At 43.3% G+C, this 27,032-nt stretch overlaps 2 protein-coding genes and 1 long non-coding RNA gene across 3 annotated transcripts in view; 2 read left to right on the forward strand and 1 right to left on the reverse strand.

Moving 5' to 3' along the window:
• The window catches only part of SNAP29 (synaptosome associated protein 29), a 29,485-nt gene extending 25,797 nt beyond the window's left edge, over positions 1-3,688 (forward strand). The window contains exons 4-5 of the mRNA XM_080919320.1: positions 103-207; positions 1,168-3,688. Of these exons, the coding sequence (XP_080775446.1) occupies positions 103-207; positions 1,168-1,325 (263 nt within the window). The 3' untranslated portion in view covers positions 1,326-3,688. The remainder of the gene's footprint in view (positions 1-102; positions 208-1,167) is intronic.
• A 422-nt stretch (positions 3,689-4,110) lies between these two features.
• On the reverse strand, positions 4,111-10,169 carry LOC308422303. Its single transcript, XR_013975076.1, has 3 exons — positions 9,996-10,169; positions 8,826-8,935; positions 4,111-4,466 (listed from the first exon to the last, which is right to left on the reverse strand). It is a non-coding gene; the product is annotated as an uncharacterized lncRNA (long non-coding RNA).
• Positions 10,170-10,396: 227 nt separating this feature from the next.
• CRKL (CRK like proto-oncogene, adaptor protein) overlaps positions 10,397-27,032 on the forward strand; it is a 36,383-nt gene continuing 19,747 nt past the window's right edge. The window contains exon 1 of the mRNA XM_080918774.1: positions 10,397-11,132. Within this exon, the coding sequence (XP_080774900.1) occupies positions 10,822-11,132 (311 nt within the window). The 5' untranslated portion in view covers positions 10,397-10,821. The remainder of the gene's footprint in view (positions 11,133-27,032) is intronic.

The raw sequence follows: 27,032 nt of genomic DNA on the forward strand, positions 1-27,032 counted from the left end.
CCTGGTGTTCCTGGGGACAGATCCCTAGAACTTCTGAAAAGAATGGGCCAATTTCATGGAGCAGCAACAAATCAGTTAACTCTCCCCCTGGTGTTTTTTCAGAACTAGACTCGGTCCCCAAAGGACCTGCTTCTACTGTGAATACTGAGGTTTACCCAAAGAACTCGAGCCTTCGAGCTTATCACCAGAAGATTGACAGCAACCTTGGTAAGTTTGGGAGCTGCAGCGGCCTCCAGCCAGTTTGTGCTGAGCACAGCAGGATCACCCAGCACTTCCATGCATGTCACACCCCACAGCTATGTCCCTCTGACTGCCTCACATCTCAGGAATCTGTCCACTTCTCCATTCCTGCGTTCAGTCCAGCCACGCCATCTCCACTGTTTATGTGAATGCAGACCAGACCTAGGCATCCCCGGGGCTAAAGCCACACAGCTTTTGCATGGGTGCTAAGGGTCTGAACGCAGGTCTTCATGCTTGCTCAGCAAGTGCTCATACCCACTTGGTATGTCCCCAGAACCTATCACGCTGCTTCCTCTCAGCTTCTTTTCCTGTCCTACTGTCCTCAAACCCAAAAGCGTCATGAGGCATGGGTGACTCCTTTTACTTTTCAGAAAACACAAGATCTCGAGGTTTCAAAAACCTCAAGGAACAGAGTATGCCAGGCTTAGTTCCAGCTACCTGAGTGGCTGACAGGAGGATTGCGAGTTCAAGGCCAGCCTAGAAAATCTGTGAACTTGAAATGAAAACTATAAAGAGATTAGGGATCTGACTAAGTGTTGGCATGCTTCCCTAGCATATGCAAGGCGCGATGCTTGACTCTCCGGCACCTGTGAGGGAAATGCCACGTGCACCAGTGGCCCCTGTAATCTTCTCAAGCAGACGCAGGGAGATCTCTGTGACTTGAAGGCCAGTGTGGAGCTTAGTGAGTTACAGCCAAAGCTAGATATCAAGACGACTAAAAACAACAACAACCCTCCTAACAGTGGTTGTCTAGAGGGAGGAGATACTCAGTGCCTCTACCTACATTAACTACGTATTACTGTGTAGTACGTATATTCCTCTTCATGTCTGAGTATGGTGAGAAACATACTACAGGCTGTGGCACAGCCTCTTAGGCAGGACTCTAATCCAGAGGCACTGTGACTGCCTGTCATCTCCTTCCCACAGATGAGCTGTCGGTGGGATTGGGCCGCCTGAAGGACATAGCATTAGGAATGCAGACGGAAATTGAGGAGCAGGACGACATCCTCGACCGACTAACAACCAAAGTGGACAAGTTAGATGTCAATATAAAAAGCACAGAGAAAAAGGTACGGCAACTCTAGAGACATGAAGAAGGAACTCTGCTCCGTCCTGATGAGAAGAATCAGATGTCTCCTTTAAACTCTAAGATGTCACTTACTACATATTGTGTAATGTAACACGTTTTCAAATGTGGGTCTTTGAAATTTTAGTTCTGAAAGTTGTCTGCTGAGTTTTAGTCTAAGCAGAGTAATTGTGAACACCTGGAGCCTTCTATTCCTATGCCGGAAGGAGAAAAGGTACCGCATTTCTAATTTCATGTCAGTACCCACTGCCTTCCATTTACACGTTATGTTCCTCACTCAAGGCCTTACTGTGAATTCAGATGTGGAGACCCTGGGTTTGTGACAGAAGGAAGTCCTTTCACGTCTCTACACGTCAAGTCTTGTGGACATGCCTGCACACACACTGAGCACGTGGTAGCGCTCTCCCCATGAAAAGGATCCATGTTCTATACAGAACTGAAATATGTTGCCTCCACTGTCCCCACCCCCATCTTGTCTTGTCCTGCACTTGAGCAGAAGGCCTCAGAGCGGCACTGCTGGGTGTGACACCCGGGACATGCGTGTGGGAATGGCCACGCCCCGCTTCCCACCTGTTCTCACCTCATTCTTTCCGTCTCTGGTGGGATTTTCTCTACTGGCTCAAAGCTAACTTGTTGGTTGGTTGGTGTTCATGGAATATTTCTTAAAAACCTCACCACTGAGCCCTCTGCCTCTGGGAACAGAACCAAAGGCCGTGTTTATTTGGTGCCTGGAGTTTCCTCATTCATCCCAGACTCCCACATATTCTCCATTTCTACAAAGTGCTCTGTCTAGTTTTAGGACTTAAGACTCCACAAATGATTCAACCAAGAGACCCAGAGACTATCTTAGCTAGCTAGTGTTCACTCCCTTCAGTTTCCAAAAGAAAATATTAGAAGCATTAATTAAAATTGATTCCTGCAATAAATTTCCCTCGTGTTGGTACTGCCAATAAAGTAACTGAAGCCGCAGAGCACCTATCTTAAACTCGTATTTTGAAGAAGATAAGAGACTTTTTAACTAATAAGATATGTCAAAATCTAAAAGGCAGGTGCCTTCTTGCCTTAAAGCATGGCTCTGGTGCCCTGTGGGGACCCTCCCTTTAGCATCTGGAGCCTGCAGCACCTTAAATAAAGCAGCAGCAGGCTAAGGGCACAGCTCAGTGAACAGCCATCTCCCCTTCTCTCTCGGGGCCTGGGGTTCATCTCCACCTCTAGGAGAGGATCAGAAAATGGGGTAACAGGATTGTTGCTGTTCATTTAGCAACTTGCATACACTCTTGATACAAAATAGCCAACCTTCCTGAAAATCCAGCAGCCACAGGCAGAAAGGGCGCAGATACAGACTTGACTGAAGGGGACCTCTGTGAGATCCAGGCCAGGACAGTATAGAGACCAGTCCACATGTATTTCCACTCCTGATTGTTTTGGTTTTATTCTATAGAACCTTCCACATGCTATAATAACTGTTCCTCCTTATCACCATCAGGCATTATATAAGGCTATTAGAGAAATTAATCAGCACACCTCAATCCCAAGATTAATTCCATGAGATTGCCTTCTGTGGGCATCCTAGTGTGAATCAGCTGATTGAGACAAAGGAACATTTTATGGACCTTTCTTTGTTTTTCTGAATGAATGAAGCCAATCACTCCTTTCCCGTCTTTCTTTACTCTATGTCTGTGGAACCGTCTTCCTGTAAACCTTCAGAGGTCCTCATCCATTTGCTCTGTTCCTCAGACTCTGTGGTCCACTGAAGTTGTCCTTTGGCCTGCTGGAGCCTGACTGGAGCAGGTGCTGCCTTACAAAGGGTTGTTTGCACGTCACAGATAACAAAGGACGTAGAGAAGCTCCGTAGCCAGATACAGAACTTAGGCCAAGGCAGAAGGGTGGCCGTGAGTTCCAGCTTCAGAGGGAGATCTTGTCTCAAGAAGAGCAGTGGCTGTGGGGGAGGGAGGGAGAAAGGAAGGACTCACTCCTGCGCTCTGGCCTGGGGAGGTGGCAGCATGAGTGGAATGGACTTTGTGTATCACAGACCAGTGACCACAGCCTTGCAGTGTGAGGTCTGCAAGACAGACTGAAACATCCTGCCTCCAGAAAGGTGCATTTGTAACTTTCGGTTAGCTTTTTTGTGTGTACCACCAAAGCAAGTACACTGTCCTCTGGAGAAGACTAACAGTTACTGACCTATAACTTAGCATTACAGTGACCTCTTCAATCACTTTCCTCATCTGTAGGAAAGGCCTGAAGTTCATTCATGTAACAAGTAAAACAAGAGAGCAGTGTCTTAATTTCCCTTTTTCTTCTTATAAATGTGCAATTTTAAGTGTATCACTTCAGTAAAAAAAATATTCTACTTTGCTTGAATAAGCCCTTTTCTTCAGAGTTGTGTGTGTGGGTGTCTCTCTGTGTGTGGGTGTGTGTGTTGTTCCGTTGCCCTCAGCATAATACTCAAAGTGTCAGGATAATGTTCAGGAGTTGGTCTCCGGCATTTGGGTTCCAGAGATCAAACTCAGGTGGTCAGGCTTAGAGGCAGTGAGCCCTCTCACCAGCCTGAGTCTTCGGACTGTGGGATAGAAGACTTATTGAAATGACAAAAGATTTAAGTGTTCCAAGCTGGGCTGGAGAGATGGCTCAGCAGTTAAGATCATCGGGCTGCTCTTCCAGAGAACCAGAATTCAATTCCCAGCGATCACATGATGGCTTGAAATTTGGTGCCCTCTTCTGGTGTGTAGGCATGCATAGTGTAGCACACCCATAGACTAACAGTTGGCTTCTGTAGTTCATACTTATAGTAGCACAAAGCCAGCCCCAGTACACCTGTTCCAGTCACAGTATTTATAAACCCGAATATGAATTTCATTCCACAAACTGTTTTCCATCCACTTAAAGATATCAGAATCTTTTATTTCATGGGAGAGAGAAAATGATGACATCATATCTGGCCAGTGGGTCATAGTTTGTTGCCTCCTGTGTAGACTTCAGAGGTAGGCCTGTGGGAGAGGGAAAGGCCAGCGTGGTCTGCAGGCAGTTCCCCTTTGGGGCTCCTGCCAAGGAAGAGGATGGGACAAACATCACTTCCACTGTTCTGTCTCCATCTTTGCTTGACTGGTCTAGGAATTACCTAGGGACCTAAAAACACCTACAAGATAGACCAGGATATCTGTCAGAAATCTGTCAGCCTCCTATCCACGTTCACACAAACAAGCCTAATTAAAGTTAGCTGTCACACACACAAAAAAGACAGGAGAAAAAGCTTTGGTTGTCACAAAAAAGACAGGAAGAAAAAGCTTCAGGGGAAGAAACGACCTAAAGGACATGCAGCAGAGCATCCATGCATGTAAAAGAATATAAATATTTCTAAAAGAAAGTAAAATAAAAGCATACTAAGGTCTGCCCAGCATCTGACATGTGCTAGAGCCACACTGCTCTCCTTGGGCCAGTCTGGGCCTTATGAGATTTTGTCTGAAGTAAATCAGGCTTTAAGAGCCATAGTGAGGAGTTACGACACTGACCTCCGAAGACAATGGCCTGTGGATGGAATCTACGTAATAAGCAAATGGCATCATCATATTTGGATTTTGAAGGGACCATGAAGACAGATCACAGTATGAGGACAAATGCAAAGTGAACTGCATATATGTGAGCTCAAGGACCACCAGAGCTCCACAGTGAGACCCTGCCTCAAAAACAGAAGAACCATTGCGAGTAAAAGGCTACCAGACAGCCTTGATACGAGGGTCCATGCCTGGTCTTACTGCATCTTTTCATGCTGTGCTCAGTTTTATGCCGTTCAGTTCAGTGGGAGGCCTGCTCTTTGCTGGAGGAAAATGGGGGGAGCAATGGGTCTGGGGGAGAGTTGAGGGACAGGATAAGTGGAGTGAGGAGAGGCTACAATCAAGATGTATTCTATGAGAAAATAATAAATAATTTTTTTAAAAAAATAGGCTAAAGAGCAGATTTTAGAAATGTTCCAGGTAAGAACTAAAAAGGAACCGCTTGGTACTAAGTCACCTAAGCTACACTTGATGGTGCACAACTGTAACTCCGGCACTCAGGCAGAAGCAAATGGATCTTAAAAATCCAGGCCAACCTGGTCTACACAGTGAGTTCCAAGACAGCCAGGGTTACACAGAAACCCTGTCTCTTTTTTTAAAAAGGGTGTGTGGGGGGGGGGGGCGAGAATGAAGAAGAGGAAGAGAAAGGAAGGGAGGGGAAAAGGGAAGGAGGGAGGGAGAGGAAATTAAATAAAGATCCCCTCCCAGGTGTGTACAGTCATTGGGGTTTGTTAATTCTAGATGTAGTCAGGTTGACAACCAAGAATAACCACCACACCCTTTCTCAAAGGTTGAGAGGGAGGGATCATCTAGAGCACCCTCTTCAAGGCTCAGAGAACATTTTGGAAGAGGAAGTAGAAAGAATAGAAGAGCCAGAGGATGGGGAAGTGTGTTGCAAAATGCTGTCTTCTGGATGTGGCATGGCCTGTACTTGCTGCAGCTGTGGTTAGCCTCACAAGACCTGCACACAACTATGTCTGCCAACATCACATCATGAGACTTCATCCCTCTCTAAGGACCACTGATGTTTAGGGAAGGGGTGTTGCTCTCTTCAGTGCTATAGCTACTGAAAAGTTGATGAGCTGATTTTTGTCAACTTGACACAGCTAGAGTCAGCTGGGAAGAGGGAAGCCCACAAGTATTGCCTACACAGATTGACCTCTGGACACGTTTGTGAGGCACTTTCCTGATTAATGGTTAATGTAGGAGAACCCAGTCCACTGTGGGCAGAGAAAGCTGAACAAGCCATGAAAAGCAACCCAGGAGCTGGACAGATGGCTCAGCAGTTAAGAGCACTGACTGCTCTTCCAGAGGTCCTGAGTTCAAATCCCAGCAGCAACATGGTAGCTCATAACCATCTTTAATGGGGATCTGATGCCCTTTTCTGGTGTCTGAGGACAGTGACTCACATATATAAAAATAAAATCTAAAAAGAAAAAAGGAAAGCAATCCAATAAGATGCATTTCTCTATAGTCTCTGCTCTGGTTCCTGCCTCCAGGTTCCTGCCTTGGCTTCCCTTGATGATGGCCTGTGACATGGAACTGAATAAACTTTTTAATCCCTGACTTAGCTTTGTTCAGTGTTTTATTATAGTGATGGACACTTGCTTTTGCTTCAGTAAACAGCCTCCTATCCATGTTCACACAAACAAGCCTAATTAAAGTTAGCTGTCACACACACAAAAAAGACAGGAGAAAAAGCTTTGGTTGTCACAAAAAAGACAGGAAGAAAAAGCTTCGGAGGAAGAAACTATCTAAAGGACGTGCAGCAGAGCATCCATGCATGTAAAAGAATATAAATATTTCTAAAAGAAAGTAAAATAAAAGCATACTAAGGTCTGCCCAGCATCTGAAAGTACAGTTACACCTTCCAAGTTAGGATGCAAAGAAATCAGCAGACCCAGATGCACCCTGTGTTAGCTCATTGGGACTGCACTAGGAGGCAGAAATTCTTGGAAGAAAAAGCATAGTCTTAAGGTGAACCCACCTCTTAGGGGTGGTCCCCAGAGAAGTCCCTGACATGCCCCACTCAGTTAACAATTAAGGGAGGAGACAGGGGATGTCACCACCTAGAGGTGATGTAACTCATTCTTTACAGAGGAACACTATGTCATAACTGGAAAAGCAGCCATATCCGGATCCCCCAATATGGAAGCCTTCCTACCCATATCTAAAACCATGTAGCCACTCCTTCCAGTCTCCCTCCCTTCTTTCCTTCCTTTCTTTTTTGGTTTTTTTCCACAGTGTTTCTCTGTGTAGCCCTGGCTGTCCTGGAACTCATTCTGTAGACCAGTCTGGCCTCAGAGTCACAGAGATCCACCTGCCTCTGCCTCCTGGGTGCTGGGATTAAAGGAATGTGCCACCATCCTCACTCTGCCCGGTTTTATCTTTGCTTTGTTTGGTCCCTGTTCCCAGTTATGCTGTCTCTACTGCTAGGGAGACATGAACAATGCCAATAACAGACCAAAAGTAAGGATACCACCAAAGTCCAACTTGATGAACCAATTGTTAGGAAATCCTGCTGCTAAGGTTGAAGTAGCAGAAATAACTCAAAGAGCTCTATCACCAAAAGTCCACAACATAGGTGGACATTCACTACACAACTTGCTCACACAGCTCAACAGGTTAGAGAGTGTCCTTTCTAGGTGGTTAAACTGATCTGACTCTCTTTTAGGAAAACCTGCTTGTCTTTGCTTCTTCTAGGCAGTTTGTCTTGTCTGAAAGTATCTTTGACCATCCTTCCTGCTTATATAAGTTTGGGGAGGGAGGGGCCTAATGAATCTAGTCAGTTTCAGGGACTTCCTAGTGTTATTAAATTTTTTACTTCTGAGTTTTTCTGCATGATGGAATGTTTTACCTTCCTTTAGAATATCCTGAGTCTTAAAGGAGTTTCTCTCCAAGGCTGAATAGGCTTCCCACCCCACCCCAAATTTTTAAAGATAATTCTTTTTGTGTATATATGGGTGTTTTGCCTAAATGTATGTCTGTATACCACATGTTGCAGTGCCTGTGGAGCCCATAGCGGCATCAGATCCCCTGAAACTAGAGCTACAGATAAGTGTAAGATACCACTTGACTGCTGGTAACCAAACTCAGGTCCTCTGCAAGAGCATCAAGTACTCTAACTGTTGAGCCATCTAGTCCCAAGATGGCTCTTGTTGAAGACTGTATTAGTCAGGGTTCTCTAGAGTCACAGAACTTATGGGGAGTCTCTATATAGTAAGAGAATGTGTTGGTGACTTACAATCTGTAGTCCAACTCCCCAACAATAGTCAGCAGCAGCTGTGAATGGAAGTCCAAGGATCTAGCAGATGCTCAGTGCCACAAGATAAGCAGGGAGAGAGGGAGGGAGAGGGAGAGAGGGAGGGAGGAGAAAGGGAGAGGGAGGGAGAGAGAATCATGTTTGTAGCATGTACAGGGTGCTAGATTAAATTCCTAGCATTGAAACAAATCATTAGTAATAGCACCCTCCCCAGAAGCCTGCAAAGCTGCTTCTTTTCCCAGACTGACACTAGTAGGCAGGTAGAGCATTGCCGCCTTTGCACCTAGCTCCCTGAAGAAACTCCGTACAGTTATTAGAGTTTATGCATATACATGATTTTCAGAATCATAGAAAACTGACTGAGGGAAACCTTAGTCCACACTGCCTTGATAGTCTAATGCAGTAAATTTTTTTTCTTGATGACAAAACGCAATTTCATCTGGTCTCCATGGAGCACATGAAGAAAGATCTCCCAGAAAGGTTTCTGGAAAAAAAATACTCCTTTTGCTCTTAAAAGGGGACAAGGTTCATCCGGATGACTTGTGGGTAAAGGCACCGCTATGAAGCCTGAGTTCCATACAGGCTGGTCCATGGCATAAAGATAAGCACTCGAGACTAAAGCAACATGAAAGCGTTGTCTGTGTGTGTGTATTACCACCCTACACAGAATTTCAGAGGACACCTTAAGTTGATTGTCTTCCATCTTCAGACCCAGGGATCCAATTCAGGTACTTAGGCTTGGCTAGCAAGAGCTTCCTTCTGAGACATCTTCCTTGTTCTCATGAAACATCTCTGGGAAACGCAAAATCACAGTTATGCTGAGTTACAAAAAGGCACTAGACCTTGACATTTTCCCTTTGCCTACTTTCCACTGGGATGGAATCACCGATTATTACCTTACAATCTAAGATTTGCTAAATGTGGGTAACGCAAACGGCCAGAATGAGACTTCAGTGACAGAGATCTAAGTAGGATTTCTCCTGTCTTCCTCACTTGAGACCTCCCCCTCCCCCAACTTCCTCCCCAGTTTAGTTGAGTCTCATATAGCTCAGCTGGCCTTGAACTCATGATCCTCCTGACTCTGTCTTCCCAGTGTTGGGATTACTGGTTTGAACCACCATCACTGGTTTGGGACATGCCTTCTTGTTCATCTAGTTTGGAAATTCTGTGACTAATAATCCAGCATCAGTTTTTTGATGGTTTTTCACAACAGTCATCCATTTAACAAACTTTATCATTCAAAGCTAGATGTGGTTTTAAGGTAGGCAAAACTAAGACAGTATTCCTGTTGTATTAAAATTTCATCCTGGTCTGTTGGTGGTGGCACATGCCTTTAATTCAAGCACAGGGAAGGCGGAGCCAGGTAGATGTGAATTTGAAGCCAGCCTGGTTTACTGAGTTAGTTCCAGGACAGCCAGGGCTGCACAGAGAATTCCCATTTTGAGAGAGAGAGAGAGAGAGAGAGAGAGAGAGAGAGAGAGAGAGAGAGAGAGAGAGAGAGAGAGAGAGATTCTAGTGGAGGGAGGGAGGAAATGGGTTGGCCAGGCACGGCTGGAACTGAGCAACGTGGAATGGTAGGAAATGACCTGTTGGTCTGGAGCAATGGAGCAAGCAAAACCTTCAGGACAGAGACACAGGTGTTACATTCCCCTTGCTACACTTTAGAGCCTGTAGTGGTCAAGTCATCACCATCACACTGTCTCTTCTTAGAGCATTAGTCAAAATGATCTTCACCATCGTTCCACGTGCACCAAGTAGGGTCACCTAGGGCAGGCATTATTCAGTTACCTATTTGATGGTCGCCTCACTGCATAAGTTATGCCCTTCCTGAGCCACCTGATTTATCAATCACCTGAAGCCACGCCTCCCCGGCCAGACATTCAGCCATCACGCTGCTACGCTTTGTTCCCAGAAACAGGTTTTCAAACGCTGTTCCCTCTCGGCTCCAGCTGTTTTCTTGCCAAGCCAGGGAGGCCTGACAGCAGCAGCCACTCTGCCGGGGCTCTGCGGTCCAGGAAGGGCCTGAACCCCTTGCCTCCTCCCGGAACGCGGGAGCCCGCACAAGTGGCTCACGCTGAGACCCTCGCGAATGCACTCCTGATTGGCTGCGCCCAGTGACGTCAAAGGAAGAGCCCCCACAGTGGGGGTAGCGCCTAGTCCCGCGCATGCGCAGGTAAAGTACGCTGGACCAAGGGGGAGGTACCCGTCCGCTTCTCCCGCGTCCGCCATTTTGTTGCTGTGGCTATTGGGTACGGGCTGGGTAACAGCCCGGGAGGCGCGACTCCTGTTGGAATGCGGTGCTTCGTGTGACGGCGAGGATTGGTGCGGGTTCTTAAAGCTGCGGAGCCAGCGGGTTTCAGGACAGAAGCCACTGGAGCCTCCCCTGTACTCCGGACGGCCCGAGGCGGCCTCCGCTACTTCTCCGCTTTGCCCACCTAGACCCCCGGGCTTTGCCCAGTGTTCCCGGACCGGCTCTCTCCGTGAGGCGGCCCGGTGCAGGAGGGCGGTGGCGGAGGATGCTGCGGGGCCCGGAGCCTAGAGGATCGTCCTGACCAAGCCTTCTGATTGTTCCTCGAAGTGTTCCAAAAGGCCCTTCTTCGACCCCAAAGCGGACAGCGGGTAAAGGCTTCCAGAGCAAGCGAGAGCAGCAGACGCCGCCCATCTCCGGGCCCAACACTATGTCCTCCGCCAGGTTTGATTCTTCAGACCGCTCTGCCTGGTACGTGGGGCCACTGACTCGCCAGGAGGCGCAGACCCGGCTCCAGGGCCAGCGCCATGGCGTGTTCCTAGTCCGGGACTCATCTACCTGTCCCGGGGACTATGTACTGTCCGTGTCCGAGAACTCGCGTGTCTCGCACTACATCATCAACTCCCTGCCCAACCGTCGCTTTAAGATCGGGGACCAGGAATTTGACCATTTGCCTGCCTTGCTGGAATTCTACAAGATCCACTATCTGGATACTACCACCTTAATCGAACCAGCGCCCAGGTACGCGAGCTGCTGCAGAGGGTCCGTCAAAGATTGCATTTTAAGGGTGGGGACAGGGGATAGAACTCCTTTTCCTCATTCTAAACCAGAAGACATTTGGATTGGAAGGCCAGTGTCAGGGTCTGGTCATTGGATGAAAGGATGCATTTTATTTAGACATTTAGCAGTGCTTGCATTGTTTAAATGCACCCCCCAACCCACACATACATGCATGCACAGTTTTGTCTTTTTAGTTTGATTGTAGTACTAATGCAAAATTCTTACTAACAACGTTTAAAATATATAGACTTCCTTGAGATTCTGAAGATAGCCATGACTCCTTTCTTGAAATTCATGTACACCATTTAAGGTTCTTGTAACTCCTGCATCTCTCAACTAACTGCAGATTACGAACGGGCCTTCAGCCTCTGGAATAATCCTTAAAATGGATCGAAAGTGTAGAAATCTCAGAATCTGATGCTGTAGCACTTTTTTAAAAAACTGGAATTACCAAGGGAAGAGAGTGAGGTTATATTTGAAGGAATTTGTATCATCACTGCTCCTTCCTCAGGGTGGGAAGTGTATCTTCCTTAATTCTACATTAATTCAGTTTTAGATTTTTTTATTTATTTTTGGTAATTAAGACAAGCGGTTTAACATATACTTTGAATACACCTAAGTAGAGCTAGATGAGAGATACACACCCCTAATCCTCTAGGGAAAGAGGACCTTGATTCCAAGCCAAAATGAGCTGTAGCAAGACCCTGTCTTAAAGAAAAAGACACTGATCTCCAATTGTTGCCTTTTTCAGGTAAAATGCATTATTTTATAATTTGCTTTAATTTCCATAATGAATATCGTCAAATGATACAAGTGTGAATTGAAAAAGTATCTAGACACTTTAAAAGATATTTTACTGCACAGTTTATTTCTAAGCTATTCTAAAAAAAAAAAAAAGAATTGAGGGGGTGATTTAGATTTTTCAGGATGAGGTGACTTCATAGTAGTGAGATTTGCTCTGAACTTTGAAAATGAAAAGATACTATAATTAAGGACACCTACTTAAATCCAAAGAGTTTCTTCTTTAGGATAGAAGAAATAAGCTGGGATGGTGCGGTTGAATGTACGCTTAAAGAAAGTGTGGAGAAGGGCTAAGCTTTATGGTGTTGGCAGTAAAAGCCCAGACCCTAAATGTGGAGGGAGAGAGCTGACTCCACTGTTGTCCCTTAGCCTTAGTATATGCTTCATGGCTGTAAATAGTAATGTGTTGTCAAGATACCAAATTCTGTGAAACATGAAGTTCCTAGTAGATGCTAGCAGGTGCTGTCAACTTGAATCATAGTGTAAGAGCTTGGAAAAACTTAGGAAGGATAATGTTTGATAAAATATTTAAGTAAATTACTTCTCTAATTTGTGAAAGTAGATATTATTGACTTCAGGCCTTTAGTAAAACATGATTGCAACAATGTGACAGGTGTTGGAGAAAGTCTAAGTTAATTATTAGAATCACCTCAAAGAGGGAAATATATACTGCAGTGGCTTCCTGCTATTTACAAGATCTAATTCTACTTCATGTGTCTTCTCAGATACCAAATGTAATTTTCTGAGTTTTTTGTTAGCTCTACTTGACACACATTCCTATCTTTTCTGTTTTGCCTAATTTCCAAATGAAATTAATAAGCAAGTCATAATTATTCCTAACTTGATATAACTATCCCTTGTACAGCTGCAAAATGTACATTATAAATTTTAGAATAGATGGCAGTGTACCTTGAGGGATATTCTTTTTAGTATCTCAACTTAAATATAATAATTACTGATATTCCCCTAACTGATGTTATATAATAAAGAAATTGAGGAGAAAACTGTGAATACCTGTACAAACACATAATTAACAAAATATGGTAGAAACACTCAGGTTGCTTATAATCCTAACTGGTCATGTGGCTTTAGCAGATACTTCTCTACTACACATTTTATTTCTCCACCCTCAGCGAGTACCTCAGCAGGTCTTGCCTTTTCTGGAGCAGTGACCCATATCTTCATTCTCGATGGTTCTGTGCCTTTTGTCATCCTACTTAGATTAGGCTAAAATAGTTACCCATGGACTAAAAATCAAGGGACACAGTAGCACTAAGAGACACCCTAAAGTATTTGTATTCCAGACATAATCTTTCTTCCTCCATTGTGGAAAAACAGTCCAATTTCCCCTTGGTCATCTGGACCAGTTACCCATCTTAACACTTTTCCTTTCTTAGCCTGTTGACTTAAAGGCATCAAAAGCCCACAGTGGCCACAGGGAAGCCTGAGCTTTTATTATCAGTGGAATGTTTGTTGTGTCTCCTGGTAGGAACCCTTCCCCTGCTGGACCAAAATTTCTAAGCCGGCAGAATTTAACGTTGCAGGAGCAGGAAGCAAAGAATTTTCTAGTGGGTCACTAGGGGTGATAGTGGGTGGGATCATCTCTTCCACCTCTTGATTCTTGGATCTATGGATCTTAGCTGTAAGAGAAGCTGTACCATATATTGGATGCTGATTCAAAGCACATACTGCCTTCTAGAGAACCTGCTCCAGCTCTCTAGGCTGTTGCACCTAGATTGTACTGTAACTGTGTCTTCAAAAGGCTGGTCCATCCTGCTGTCAGGCCAGCAGCTTCAGGATGGTGGGGACATGGTAAGACCAGTGGATTCTATGGTTCTAGGCCCACTGTTGAACTTTTCTGGCTGTGAAGTAAGTTCTTTGGTCAGAAGCAATACTGTGTGGAATACTGTGGCTGTATTAGGCATTCTCTAAGTTCATGGATAGTGGTTTTTGCAGGAAAGGGAAATCTATTATCAGAATTTAAGTATCTACTCCAATAAGGACCAAAAGCTTGTCCTTTCCACGGGTGTAGTTAACCTGCCACCAGGTTGCTGGCTGGTTACCCCAGAGAATGGTGCTATATATGGGACTTAGTGCAGGTGTCTGCTTTTGGCATATCTGGCAATCAGCAGCAGCTATAGCTGGGTTAGCCTTGGTGAATGGAAGTCCATGTTGTTGAGCCCATGCATGACTTCCACCTCTGCTAACATGGCCACTTTGTTTGTAGGCCCATTGGGTAATAATAGGGATGGCTGGGAAAAAAGCCTTGTCCACAGAATGGGTCATTCTGTCTACTTGATTAGTGAATTCCTCCTTGTATAAGACACCTATTAAGCATTTACATGGGACATAGTATCTTCATATTCTTTACCCATTTGTAGAGATCTGTCTATATCTTTCTCATATGTCTTTCTCAACAATTTTCTAATCACACTCGAGTCCCTGTCTGTATAGCCAGTCCACTGTACAGCCAATAAATCAGTGAAAATCACACATCTGGCCATTTCTCCTTCCAAACAAAATGTACGACTATGTGTACTGCCTGGAGTTTTGCACAAAGATTTCCCTTTGCTGATATCTTTCAGGGTTGTCCCAGAAAGGGGTTGTAATGCTGCAGATGTCCACTTCCTGGGTGGTCCTCACACATTGTGTAGAACCATTAATAAATCAGACCTTAATTTTCTCTTCTGAGCCAACCAGTCATAGGACACACCCCATGAGGTGCATGCTTGGCAGTAGACAGCATTGTATTGGGAATAGAAACCACAACATAGGAACTGGAGAGATAGCTGACTGCTCTTCCAGAGGTCTTGAGTACAAATCCCAGCAACCACATGGTGGCTCACAACCATCCAATGCTCTCTTCTGGTGTGTCTGAAGACAGCTACAGTGTGTTCGTATACATAAAAAAGTCATACCACTTTCACTTGATAATAGATTGCTGCTCTGCTCATCCTATTCAAAGTTAGCAGCTTTCTGAGTCACTTAGCATATAGGCCAGAGTAACACCCAAGTGAGGAATGTGCTGTCTTCAGAATCCTAATGGGCCCACCAAACATTGTGCTTCTTTCTTGGGGGTGGGAGAGGCCAAGTGCAATAGCATATCCTTCATCTTAGAAGGAATATCTCTGCGTGCCCCACATCACTGGACTCCTAAGGATTTCACTGAGCTAGAAGGCCCATGAATTTTTGGTTGGATTTATTCCCCATTCTCTGATGTGTATGTGTTTACTTGGTCCAGTCAACATTGTGTCTTTGGTATAGTGAACCAGTGTTATGCTTTATAAGAGACAGATAATTGGGGTCCCTTCTAACTAAGTTATGACACAGAGCTACAGTTAATATCCTAATAAAGTGAAACTGTAAATGTATACTGCTGTCACTGTCAAGCTTTTGGTGGTCTTTATGGACAGTTACCAAGAAAGGGGTATTTGCTAGATCAGTAGCTACATACCATGTATCAAGAGATGTGCTAATCTGTCAAATAAGGACATCACATTTGGTACAGCAGCTGCAATTGGAATTACTACTGTGTTGAGTTTTTGATAGTCAACAGCTAATCACGACCATCCATCTGTCTGCTGGACTGGGCAGAGGAGAGTTAAAGGAGAACTTTAAGTCCTTGACAGTGGCACTGATTTCTGCAGTTCCTCCAGGGATATGATGATACTGGTTTTAAGTCACTATTTTTCCTGGCAGAGGCAACTCTAGGGGCTTTCATTTAGCTTTTTTCCAATCATAATAGCCCTCACTCCACACAGGTTAGGAAGTAAGTCAGTGTGAGAATTCTTCCAACCTCTACATATATCTATCCCAATCATACATTTTGGGTCTGAGTTAATTACAAGATGAATTCAGGGACCCACTAGACCTATTGTGAGTCAGGATTCAGCCAAAACTCCATTAATCACCTGACCTCCATATGTCCTAACTTTAACTGGAGGGCCACAATGCTTCTTAGGTTCTCTCAGAATCGATGTCAATTCAGAACCAGTTTATAGTAGACTCTGGATAGTCTGATTGTTGTTTCCTTTCCCCCGATGTAGGTCCTTTTGGGAACAGCTGGAGAAAGGCTAACAGTAAAACTCTTACTTTATCATGTCCTTCCTTGGGAACCTTGCCACCCATTCAGGGGGTTCTGGGTCTCCAAACTGGCTCAAGTCTAGAAATTGTTTTATCAGCTGAGATTCTCTTTTGCCACCATCCAATCTAACATTCCATTAATTTGTTTGAGGATTTTTCTGCTTATACAAATCAAACATAAATGCAGTAGCTTCTTACCTCCTTTATGCCTGGAAAACCATGATTGATTAGTAAGTACTGAAGGTTCACTGGAGCCATACCATCATAAAAATGGCTTTGCCTATGCTGCTCATTATGGTTTAGGCCATTCTGGACCTTACTTTGTCTCTGCTGACCATTACAATGACTGTGATGATCACCTTGCCTTTAGTGATTCAGTGACTGCCACCTGACCCCTGTTACTCTGAGGCCCCATTAAACCCATAGCATTTAATTCATCTAAAGAAGCCCCAGCATCTCTTACCCTAAGGTCTGGCACAAAGAGTGACACAAAGCTCTTGGAGATGTACTAGTGCCCTAGTGCCTTCTCACTTTTTTGCATCTTACAGAATTAGTGAAGATGTGTCTCCTGGGCTTTTCCATTGTGGAGGATTAGGATTTACACAGTGAACTCACTGTAGCATTGCACTTCTCCTGAGCCTTCAATTCCTTTCAACACTAAGCTAAGGGATATCAGACATCTTATACTTCTTTTGACAAATGCTTTAGCAAACCATTCATACAAACTTTTAACCCTTTTTAAAACTTTGCCAACTTTCTTATTAAATGTAGATCTCCCTCAGCCTGATCCAATTTTATGTTCCCATTATTTCACCCCTTAGGATCCATACTCACACATTCTGTGGATTTCTGTTTAAATGAATTAGCAAACTCTGTAAGTTGTTTAGTAGTCTGGTTATAGGTCTAAAGATGGGCTCTGAGAGGGACATCAGTATTGTCTTGCCTGGGGCATCTCCTTCAAAGAAAGTCACTGTGGATGTAGCAGACAATGCAGGATTAATTTCCTCAGTCAAAGGTGGAAAAGGTTCAGCAGATAGGGTGAGAGAAACATCTGCTGAAGGTGGAGAGACTGCTTTCTCAGGTGAGCTAAGTCTGAGAATTTCAGGGTTCAAAGTTCCCAGTTTCAACAGGGTCCTCCCATACAGCTTCATTCCAAGACACAGATCTTTTCTTTACCACTTAATGGTCTTATTTTAACTGCTGACACCTTCTAAGGCTAGGACTTTAATATAGTTGTAATTACACCAATCTTATGAGGGCTTTGGTTTGATTTTTCCACTGAGCAGCTTGAAGCTCTGTGGTTGCTGGAGAGATTTTCTTCCAGGACATACTTAGAAACCTTCTGACCTTCCTAATGCTGCAAACCTTTAGAACAGTTCTTATGTTGTGGTGACCCCCAACCATAAAATTGTGTTTGATACTACATAATAATTAGTTTTGATACTGTTATGAATCATAATGTACTTAATGTAATATGCAGGGTATCTGATATTCAATCCCTGTGGAAGACAGCTACAGTGTGTTCGTATACATAAAAAAGTCATACCACTTTCACTTGATAATAGATTGCTGCTCTGCTCATCCTATTCAAAGTTAGCAGCTTTCTGAGTCACTTAGCATATAGGCCAGAGTAACACCCAAGTGAGGAATGTGCTGTCTTCAGAATCCTAATGGGCCCACCAAACATTGTGCTTCTTTCTTGGGGGTGGGAGAGGCCAAGTGCAATAGCATATCCTTCATCTTAGAAGGAATATCTCTGCGTGCCCCACATCACTGGACTCCTAAGGATTTCACTGAGCTAGAAGGCCCATGAATTTTTGGTTGGATTTATTCCCCATTCTCTGATGTGTATGTGTTTACTTGGTCCAGTCAACATTGTGTCTTTGGTATAGTGAACCAGTGTTATGCTTTATAAGAGACAGATAATTGGGGTCCCTTCTAACTAAGTTATGACACAGAGCTACAGTTAATATCCTAATAAAGTGAAACTGTAAATGTATACTGCTGTCACTGTCAAGCTTTTGGTGGTCTTTATGGACAGTTACCAAGAAAGGGGTATTTGCTAGATCAGTAGCTACATACCATGTATCAAGAGATGTGCTAATCTGTCAAATAAGGACATCACATTTGGTACAGCAGCTGCAATTGGAATTACTACTGTGTTGAGTTTTTGATAGTCAACAGCTAATCACGACCATCCATCTGTCTGCTGGACTGGGCAGAGGAGAGTTAAAGGAGAACTTTAAGTCCTTGACAGTGGCACTGATTTCTGCAGTTCCTCCAGGGATATGATGATACTGGTTTTAAGTCACTATTTTTCCTGGCAGAGGCAACTCTAGGGGCTTTCATTTAGCTTTTTTCCAATCATAATAGCCCTCACTCCACACAGGTTAGGAAGTAAGTCAGTGTGAGAATTCTTCCAACCTCTACATATATCTATCCCAATCATACATTTTGGGTCTGAGTTAATTACAAGATGAATTCAGGGACCCACTAGACCTATTGTGAGTCAGGATTCAGCCAAAACTCCATTAATCACCTGACCTCCATATGTCCTAACTTTAACTGGAGGGCCACAATGCTTCTTAGGTTCTCTCAGAATCGATGTCAATTCAGAACCAGTTTATAGTAGACTCTGGATAGTCTGATTGTTGTTTCCTTTCCCCCGATGTAGGTCCTTTTGGGAACAGCTGGAGAAAGGCTAACAGTAAAACTCTTACTTTATCATGTCCTTCCTTGGGAACCTTGCCACCCATTCAGGGGGTTCTGGGTCTCCAAACTGGCTCAAGTCTAGAAATTGTTTTATCAGCTGAGATTCTCTTTTGCCACCATCCAATCTAACATTCCATTAATTTGTTTGAGGATTTTTCTGCTTATACAAATCAAACATAAATGCAGTAGCTTCTTACCTCCTTTATGCCTGGAAAACCATGATTGATTAGTAAGTACTGAAGGTTCACTGGAGCCATACCATCATAAAAATGGCTTTGCCTATGCTGCTCATTATGGTTTAGGCCATTCTGGACCTTACTTTGTCTCTGCTGACCATTACAATGACTGTGATGATCACCTTGCCTTTAGTGATTCAGTGACTGCCACCTGACCCCTGTTACTCTGAGGCCCCATTAAACCCATAGCATTTAATTCATCTAAAGAAGCCCCAGCATCTCTTACCCTAAGGTCTGGCACAAAGAGTGACACAAAGCTCTTGGAGATGTACTAGTGCCCTAGTGCCTTCTCACTTTTTTGCATCTTACAGAATTAGTGAAGATGTGTCTCCTGGGCTTTTCCATTGTGGAGGATTAGGATTTACACAGTGAACTCACTGTAGCATTGCACTTCTCCTGAGCCTTCAATTCCTTTCAACACTAAGCTAAGGGATATCAGACATCTTATACTTCTTTTGACAAATGCTTTAGCAAACCATTCATACAAACTTTTAACCCTTTTTAAAACTTTGCCAACTTTCTTATTAAATGTAGATCTCCCTCAGCCTGATCCAATTTTATGTTCCCATTATTTCACCCCTTAGGATCCATACTCACACATTCTGTGGATTTCTGTTTAAATGAATTAGCAAACTCTGTAAGTTGTTTAGTAGTCTGGTTATAGGTCTAAAGATGGGCTCTGAGAGGGACATCAGTATTGTCTTGCCTGGGGCATCTCCTTCAAAGAAAGTCACTGTGGATGTAGCAGACAATGCAGGATTAATTTCCTCAGTCAAAGGTGGAAAAGGTTCAGCAGATAGGGTGAGAGAAACATCTGCTGAAGGTGGAGAGACTGCTTTCTCAGGTGAGCTAAGTCTGAGAATTTCAGGGTTCAAAGTTCCCAGTTTCAACAGGGTCCTCCCATACAGCTTCATTCCAAGACACAGATCTTTTCTTTACCACTTAATGGTCTTATTTTAACTGCTGACACCTTCTAAGGCTAGGACTTTAATATAGTTGTAATTACACCAATCTTATGAGGGCTTTGGTTTGATTTTTCCACTGAGCAGCTTGAAGCTCTGTGGTTGCTGGAGAGATTTTCTTCCAGGACATACTTAGAAACCTTCTGACCTTCCTAATGCTGCAAACCTTTAGAACAGTTCTTATGTTGTGGTGACCCCCAACCATAAAATTGTGTTTGATACTACATAATAATTAGTTTTGATACTGTTATGAATCATAATGTACTTAATGTAATATGCAGGGTATCTGATATTCAATCCCTGTGGAAGGGTCTTTTGACCTCTGAAAGAATTGGGACCCACAGGTTGAGAAACACTGCTTTAGCCTGTTTATGCACATCTGGAGGTGGTCAATTTTATCACTGAGTACATTGTTGTTCTTCACTATTCTGAGATGCTAGAAATTGGTTACTTAATTTTAACGGATTTGCCAATTTATCCTGAGATGCTAGGAACAACCATCATTTTCCTTATTTTTCCACAAACTGTCAAAAGTTTTATATACAGAGTCATCAAGTTCATTGCCTTTCATAATTGGCAAATCAGGATAATGAGATGAATTTGTTTTCTTCCGTTTGTAATATCTCCAAGCGTCTAGGAGAGACTTCAGTAACTTCAGTGTTGGCAAATTGGAAAGCCTATTTCGGATACTTTAAAAACTCACCCTTATACTTTTATTGATCTAGAGCCACTTCTGGTATCAGAATCTGCATTAAGAATAGAGAGGGGGGATTTATTAGAATGGCTTACAGGCTATGAGCCAGCTAGTCCAGTAGTGAGTGCCTGTGAAAGGAAGGTCCAAGAATCCAATAGTTGTTCAGTCCACGAGGTTGGATGTCTTAGATGGTCTTCAGTATTTGCCACAATCCCAAAGTGTTAGACTCTAATGCCAGTGAAGAAGTAGATTTGCCAGCAGGCATAAGAACAAGCAGTCAAAGAGAGCAAGCTTCCGAATAGTCCGTGTCCTTTATATAAGCAGCCACCAGAAGGTGTGGCCCAGATTAAAGGTGGATTTTCCCACCTGAGAAAATCTGGATTAAAGGTATATCTTCCTACCTCAAATGATCCAGATTAAGCCAGGTGTAGCAGCACATACCTTTAATCCCAGCACTTGGGGCGGGGCAGATGGGTCTTTGTGAGTTACAGGCCAGCCAGGACTACAAAGAGAAACCTTGTCTTGAAAAACAAAAAGATCCAGATTAAAAGTGGGTCTTCCCACTTCAAAATCATCTAGGGAAAAAAAATCTCATAGGTTTACCCATCTGTTTGGGTTGTAAATTTCAATTGTAGTCAAATTGACAACCAAGAATGGCCACCTTACTTTAAACTTTTAAAAAATAGACTCTTATTTTCAACAGTTTTATACATGTAAGCAATGTATCTTGGTCATATCCAGCCCAGCTCCCCTCTGCCATTCCTAATACTTCCTTCTTCCCTCCTTGTTTCCTCTCTTTTGTTTTTGTTTGTTTTGTAACAGGAACCCAGGTAATGTTGCACCAGAATACTGACTGATTTTGTGCAGATGACCACAGCTGCTGAGACATGAGTGCAATGGTCATGGCGTGCCTCCCCTCTCCGGCTCTTGTATTCCTTCTGGAACCCGTCTTCCATGTTTTTCCCTGAGCCTTATTTAGGAAGGGGTTGGTTTTATATACCATCTAGGGCTGAGCACTCAATAGTCACTTAGAGAATCTCTGTACTTTGACCAGTTCTGAGTCTCTGCTTTAATTGTTAGCCACAATAAACACAGCTTCTTTGGCCAATGTTGAGGACAACACTAGTTTATATGTGTAAATATCAAATATTTAGAATGTTTGACAATACATCCTTCTCGCAAGTGAACAGAAGTAGGGTCTCCCTAGAGCCTATGACCTCCCAAGCCATGGGATCTGATGATGCTAACAGTACCAGACATTAATTCCCTCCTGGAAGCAAGCTTCAAATCCATCAGAAAAATGTATTACCCCCACTATTTCATCAGTGGGCACCATTCTTCCTGGAATGTCAGTGTTGTAGCGTGTAGGCTGGAGCAATCAGAGAAGAAACTGTAGATCTGTTGTGGTAAATATTAAAGGGATGGTTCACCTTTTATCCCGCACTTTGCTGGCTCCCGCTTGGGACCATCTGGCATTACAGGGATCTCTAACTTGGAGGCCTTACAACGCCTCCATGAACTCCAGCACAGTTCACTCCACCACCCCTTTGCACTGCCCGGTACAAACATGACTCCAAAACCTGGTAGCTTATCAAACAGGTTTATATATTAAAATCTCAGTCCACAAACCCACAGTAAGCTTACAACCAATGGACAAAAATACAAATTGCCCTTCTATATGAGATAAAAAGACCCATAGAAACCCTTAGAAATAATAATAATAACCTCATCAAACATACACATCTGCCTCCATCTCCGTGCCTTCCAGATTCTGTCCTTTCTCTCTTTTCCTCTTCTGTTTTCCTCGCCCCCTCTGCCTACCTCTCCACTGTCCAATCATGTATCACCTCACTAGGATCGGTCTGCCTCTTCCTCCAAAGTACAGGGATTAGTGGCATTGTGCAACTATGCCCAGCCAAAACTTCCTTTTAAAAAATTACTTTATGTATATGAGTATTTTCTCTGCATGTGTGCTGGTGCAACATGTGCTTGGAGTGCCTATGACAGCCAGAAAAGGGTGTTAGAGTTCTGAAATTGAAATTACAGGTAATCATGAGCCACTATGTGTGTGCTGGAAATCTCTGACAAGCATCAGTCAGTGCTCTTAAGTACGAAGCCATCCCTTCAGCTCAGAACTATTCGTAGCCCCCATTCTAGAAGATTGGATGCCTTTTGGCTTCTGCAGACACTGCATATGGTACATGGATATATATGCAGACAACAAACCACAAATGCACATAATATAAAAATAAATGATTTTTTATTAGTTTTGATTATGCCCATATTTATGCGGGCATGTGCTGTGAGATTGCAAACTGAAGTAAACGCTTCCTTCCCCAAGTCATGGTGCTTTATCACAGTAACAGAAACCCTAAGGTGCACGGGAACTGGAGTTACAGGTGGCTTTTAGCTTCTGTGGAGGTGATAGCAATCAAACCTGGGACCCTTGCAAGAGCAGCAAGTGCTTTTAAGCTGAGTCGCCTCTGTAGGCCCCAAGAATCTATTATTGTGTGTCTGTGTGAGTGTAGGTGTGTCATTGTACAGAGGTCAGAGGACAATTTTAGGGAATTGGCACTTTTCACCATGGGATCAGATTCCCATGGTCAGGTTTGGGCAGCAGGCACTTTTACCCACTGGGCCATATCACCTGACCAAGAGGAACTTCCATTTTTGTTTGTTGAACTTTGAAAGAGTGAAGTGTTGTTAGTCTGGCTTTATCAAGAAAAAAGGTAGGGGCTGAATAACAGATTTAGGAACCTTAAACTGAGATAGGATTGCTCAGGTAATCAGGCAGAACAGGAATATACATAGCAATAGCAGGAGGAGCTATGTAAGAAGGTAGTATGCTGTTATTGTTGGCCTGAACAAAATACCAATACAGAGAAGTGATAGAACTTACATGTCACTGAGTGGGCGCTGGGCATGTAACTCTCTACATGTGCTTAGATAAGAGGCCCTGGGTTCAATTTTTGGCCCAGCAAAACAGTTGCTAATTTTTTAAACAGTGGACATACATTTCAGTGGCAGAGCACTTGCTGCCTAGCATGAGTGAGGCTCTGGTAAGTTCTCAGGCTGGAGTTGGAAGGTGTCACATGAACTTCTGTTAGGACTTGTAACCCCACTTCTTTGCAGACTTCCCACTAATGGGAAGCCCTCCTAGGCTACAGAATAAAGATCTTGTCTCAAGAAAAAGGAAGAGAAGATGGTGCCTGTTGTGATTTAAGTCAGGAATGTGCCCTTTAGGCTCATGTATTTGTACTAGGCCCCCAGTGGTAGTGCTCCCAAGGGAGATTTGCCCTGTAAGTTACTGCCGGCTGCCCTTCCTGGTGTAGTATTACATAACAAAAAGCAATAACAGTTACTTTAGAGAGGTATAGCCTTAATAAAAGAAGTAGGTCAGTAGGGTTGGGCTTTGATGTTTTTTAGTCCTGCTTCCTGTGTGCAGCTGAGGTAGAATTTCTCAATTTCCTGTTGTGGCCACCTGATATTCTGTCACTCTTGCCCTTATGGACTCTAACCCTCTGAAACAGCTCAAAATAAACTTTAAGTTGCTGTTTTATATTTTTTAAAATTTATTTTATGTCTATGAAAGTTTTGCTCACATATATGTATGTGCATTTTATGTATGCCTCTGGGAGGCCAAAAGGGGGGTGGGATCTCTTAGAACTGGACTTACAAATGGTTGTTAGCTGCCATCTGAGTGCTGGGAATTGGACTTTTCAGTGCCTATGAATTGTTCTTGGTCATGGTATTTTATCACACAACAGAAAATAATTAATGCAATTACTGGGAGTTCACCAGAGAAGTGATTTTTCCAGTTTTCTTGGACTTCTTTTTCTTCTTCTCCTCCTCCTCCTTTCTTTTTCTTGTTTTTGTTTTATTCTGTAACCCAAACTGTCTCAAAGTGCCAAGTGCTGAAATTATAGGCCTGGGCTGCTCTGCCTGCTTTAGAATTGACAACTCAAAGTGTTCTTTAGTTATTGAATTCTAATAAAAAGGGCAAAATAAAGGCTGGGGAGATGGCTTAGCAGTTAAGAGCATTTGTTCTGAAAACATAGGACATTTGTTCAAATCTTTAGTACTCATATAAAAATCTGGAGATGTTAATACACGCTGTTAATCCCAGCACTTGAGAGGCAGAGGTAGGAAGTTCCAGCCTGGTCCACATAGCAAGTTTTAGGGCCGCTAAGACTTCACAACAAAATAGTAAGACCATGTCTTGGGGGGGGGGGATTTTTTAGACATGGCTGCATGTACTTATAATCCCAGCATTAGGGGGCAGAGGACAAGTGGATCCTTGAAAGTTGCTGTCTTGCTAGCTTAGCCAAAAAATGGTGAGCTTCTAGTTCACTGAGGGGCCCTGTCTCAAGGGGGAGATACCTAATTCTTGCTTGCTCTGTCCTATACATATGCACACATTGGGTGGATGTACCCACACAATATGGCACACATAAAAATAAAAAGTAATTTTAAGGGCTGGAGATATGGCTCAGTGGTTTAGACCACTGACTGCTCTTCCAGAGGTCCTGAGTTCAATTCCCAGCAACCACATGGTGGTTCACAACCATCTGAAATGAGATCTGATGCCCTCTTTTGGTGTGTCTGAAGACAGCTACAGTGTACTTACATATAATAAATAAAATCTGTTTTTAAAAAAAAGTAATTTTAAAAATAATGTGTGGCACTGTGCCTACCATTAAAAAGTAAAAGCTATTTGTAGCTTGTAGACCCTAAAGTCTGGTATGTCACAGAAGTTTGCTTTCATCTAGAAACCCTTCAGCAGAGTTTCTGTTTCTTTGGAGTATTACAGAGCATATGAATCTCTGGAACTGTGGTCTCCTAAGCCTATCTTAAACAAAATTTTAGAAGGGCTAGTATTCAGTACCCTCTTTTTTTTTTTTTTTAATCACATCTGAATTCATTGCCTTTACAGTTTCTGTTGACTAGATACTTGACAAGAAGCAACTTAAGGAAAGAGAAGATTATTTCAATTTACAGTTGAAGAGAAGAAATCCAGTCATGGTGGGAAAGGCATGGTAACAGCATCTGTAGGCAGATAGGTGATCACATAGCCTCACCAGTCAGAGAACAGAGAGTAGATAGGTAGTGGATCACTTACTCTGTCTTCAGAATTCACTTTTCCATAGACTGTCCTGGATCTTATCAACTCCTGCCCTGGCACACAATAGCTGTGCTTTGTGCTTAGTTTTCTTCCAGCTGTCTCTCAACTGTGGTCCTTCAAAAACAAACAGGTGGCTTTATTCATATTTTTGGTCTCATAAATACTTAATACATTACTGGGGTTAGTGGCTGTCTGGTTCCTGGACTTCATTAATTTGAGTCCATGGTGAGGTTGTAATGATGCCCTCATGATCTGTGTTGTTTAACTGTTTGAAGCTATGGTGTTCATCCTCTTGTGTTTGTTTTTGAGACAGGCTCTCTAAGTAACTGTGGCTGTCCTGAAATTCAGTATGTAGAGTAGACTAGCCTTGAGCTCACAGAGACTGGCCTGCCTCTCTCTATACCCCATGCCCACCTGTTTAACTCTACAAATGCCAAAATAAACATCCTTGGGTAAGAGCTGAAATAGAGCTTACTGTGTTGTCTGTGTGAGACCAAACTTGGAATAATAGTCTCTGGTTCTTGGAATAGGAATATGCTTTTAAGGTGTATGTGAACTTTGCCTAACAGGAATCCTTGTGAATGTCTCTAATACATTGACATAAATTCTTTACTGAAAAGGTACAGTTTGTCCTTGAGGCTAATTAACTTGAGATAGCTAGTAAAGATTTAACCAGATGTTCTGGTTGCGCATCTTCCTGCCCTATGTGTTTGCTTTGCTTGTCTTTAAAATGGAGATATCAGAGTCTGTGCCTCTGGATTGTTTAGTAATTAAATAGCATCACCAAGACTCCAAACCACAAGCTAGGTGGTATATCCCTGTAGTTCCAGCATTTAGGAAGTGGAAGCAGGAGAATTGTAAGTTAGAGACCAACCTAGGCTATACATAGTGAGATCATGTTCAAAAAGATAACTCTTGGAGATGGACAGATGATTCCGCTTTTTAAAGTACCTTTTGGACTTTTCTGCGTATGTCCTAGTTCCTGAATAATGACATAAAGGCTTTTATATTTATTAATAACTGCCTAGGCCTTAAGCCAGGCTTGTTCTTCAACTAGCTCTCAACCTACATTAACCCATTTATGCTATTCTGTATCTGTCACATGGCTGTTGCCTCTCCTCAGTTTCATATACCTGACTTCCTCTGTGTGACAAACCTACAACACTTGACTCTGTCCCGGAGTTTCTCTCTTCTGGAGGTTCCCCTTCTACTTTCTGACTTTTCTATAGGCCATTAGCTCTTTAAGAAACC

This window comes from Micromys minutus (genome assembly GCF_963924665.1).
Source record: "Micromys minutus genome assembly, chromosome: 7".
Lineage (NCBI taxonomy): Eukaryota > Metazoa > Chordata > Mammalia > Rodentia > Muridae > Micromys > Micromys minutus.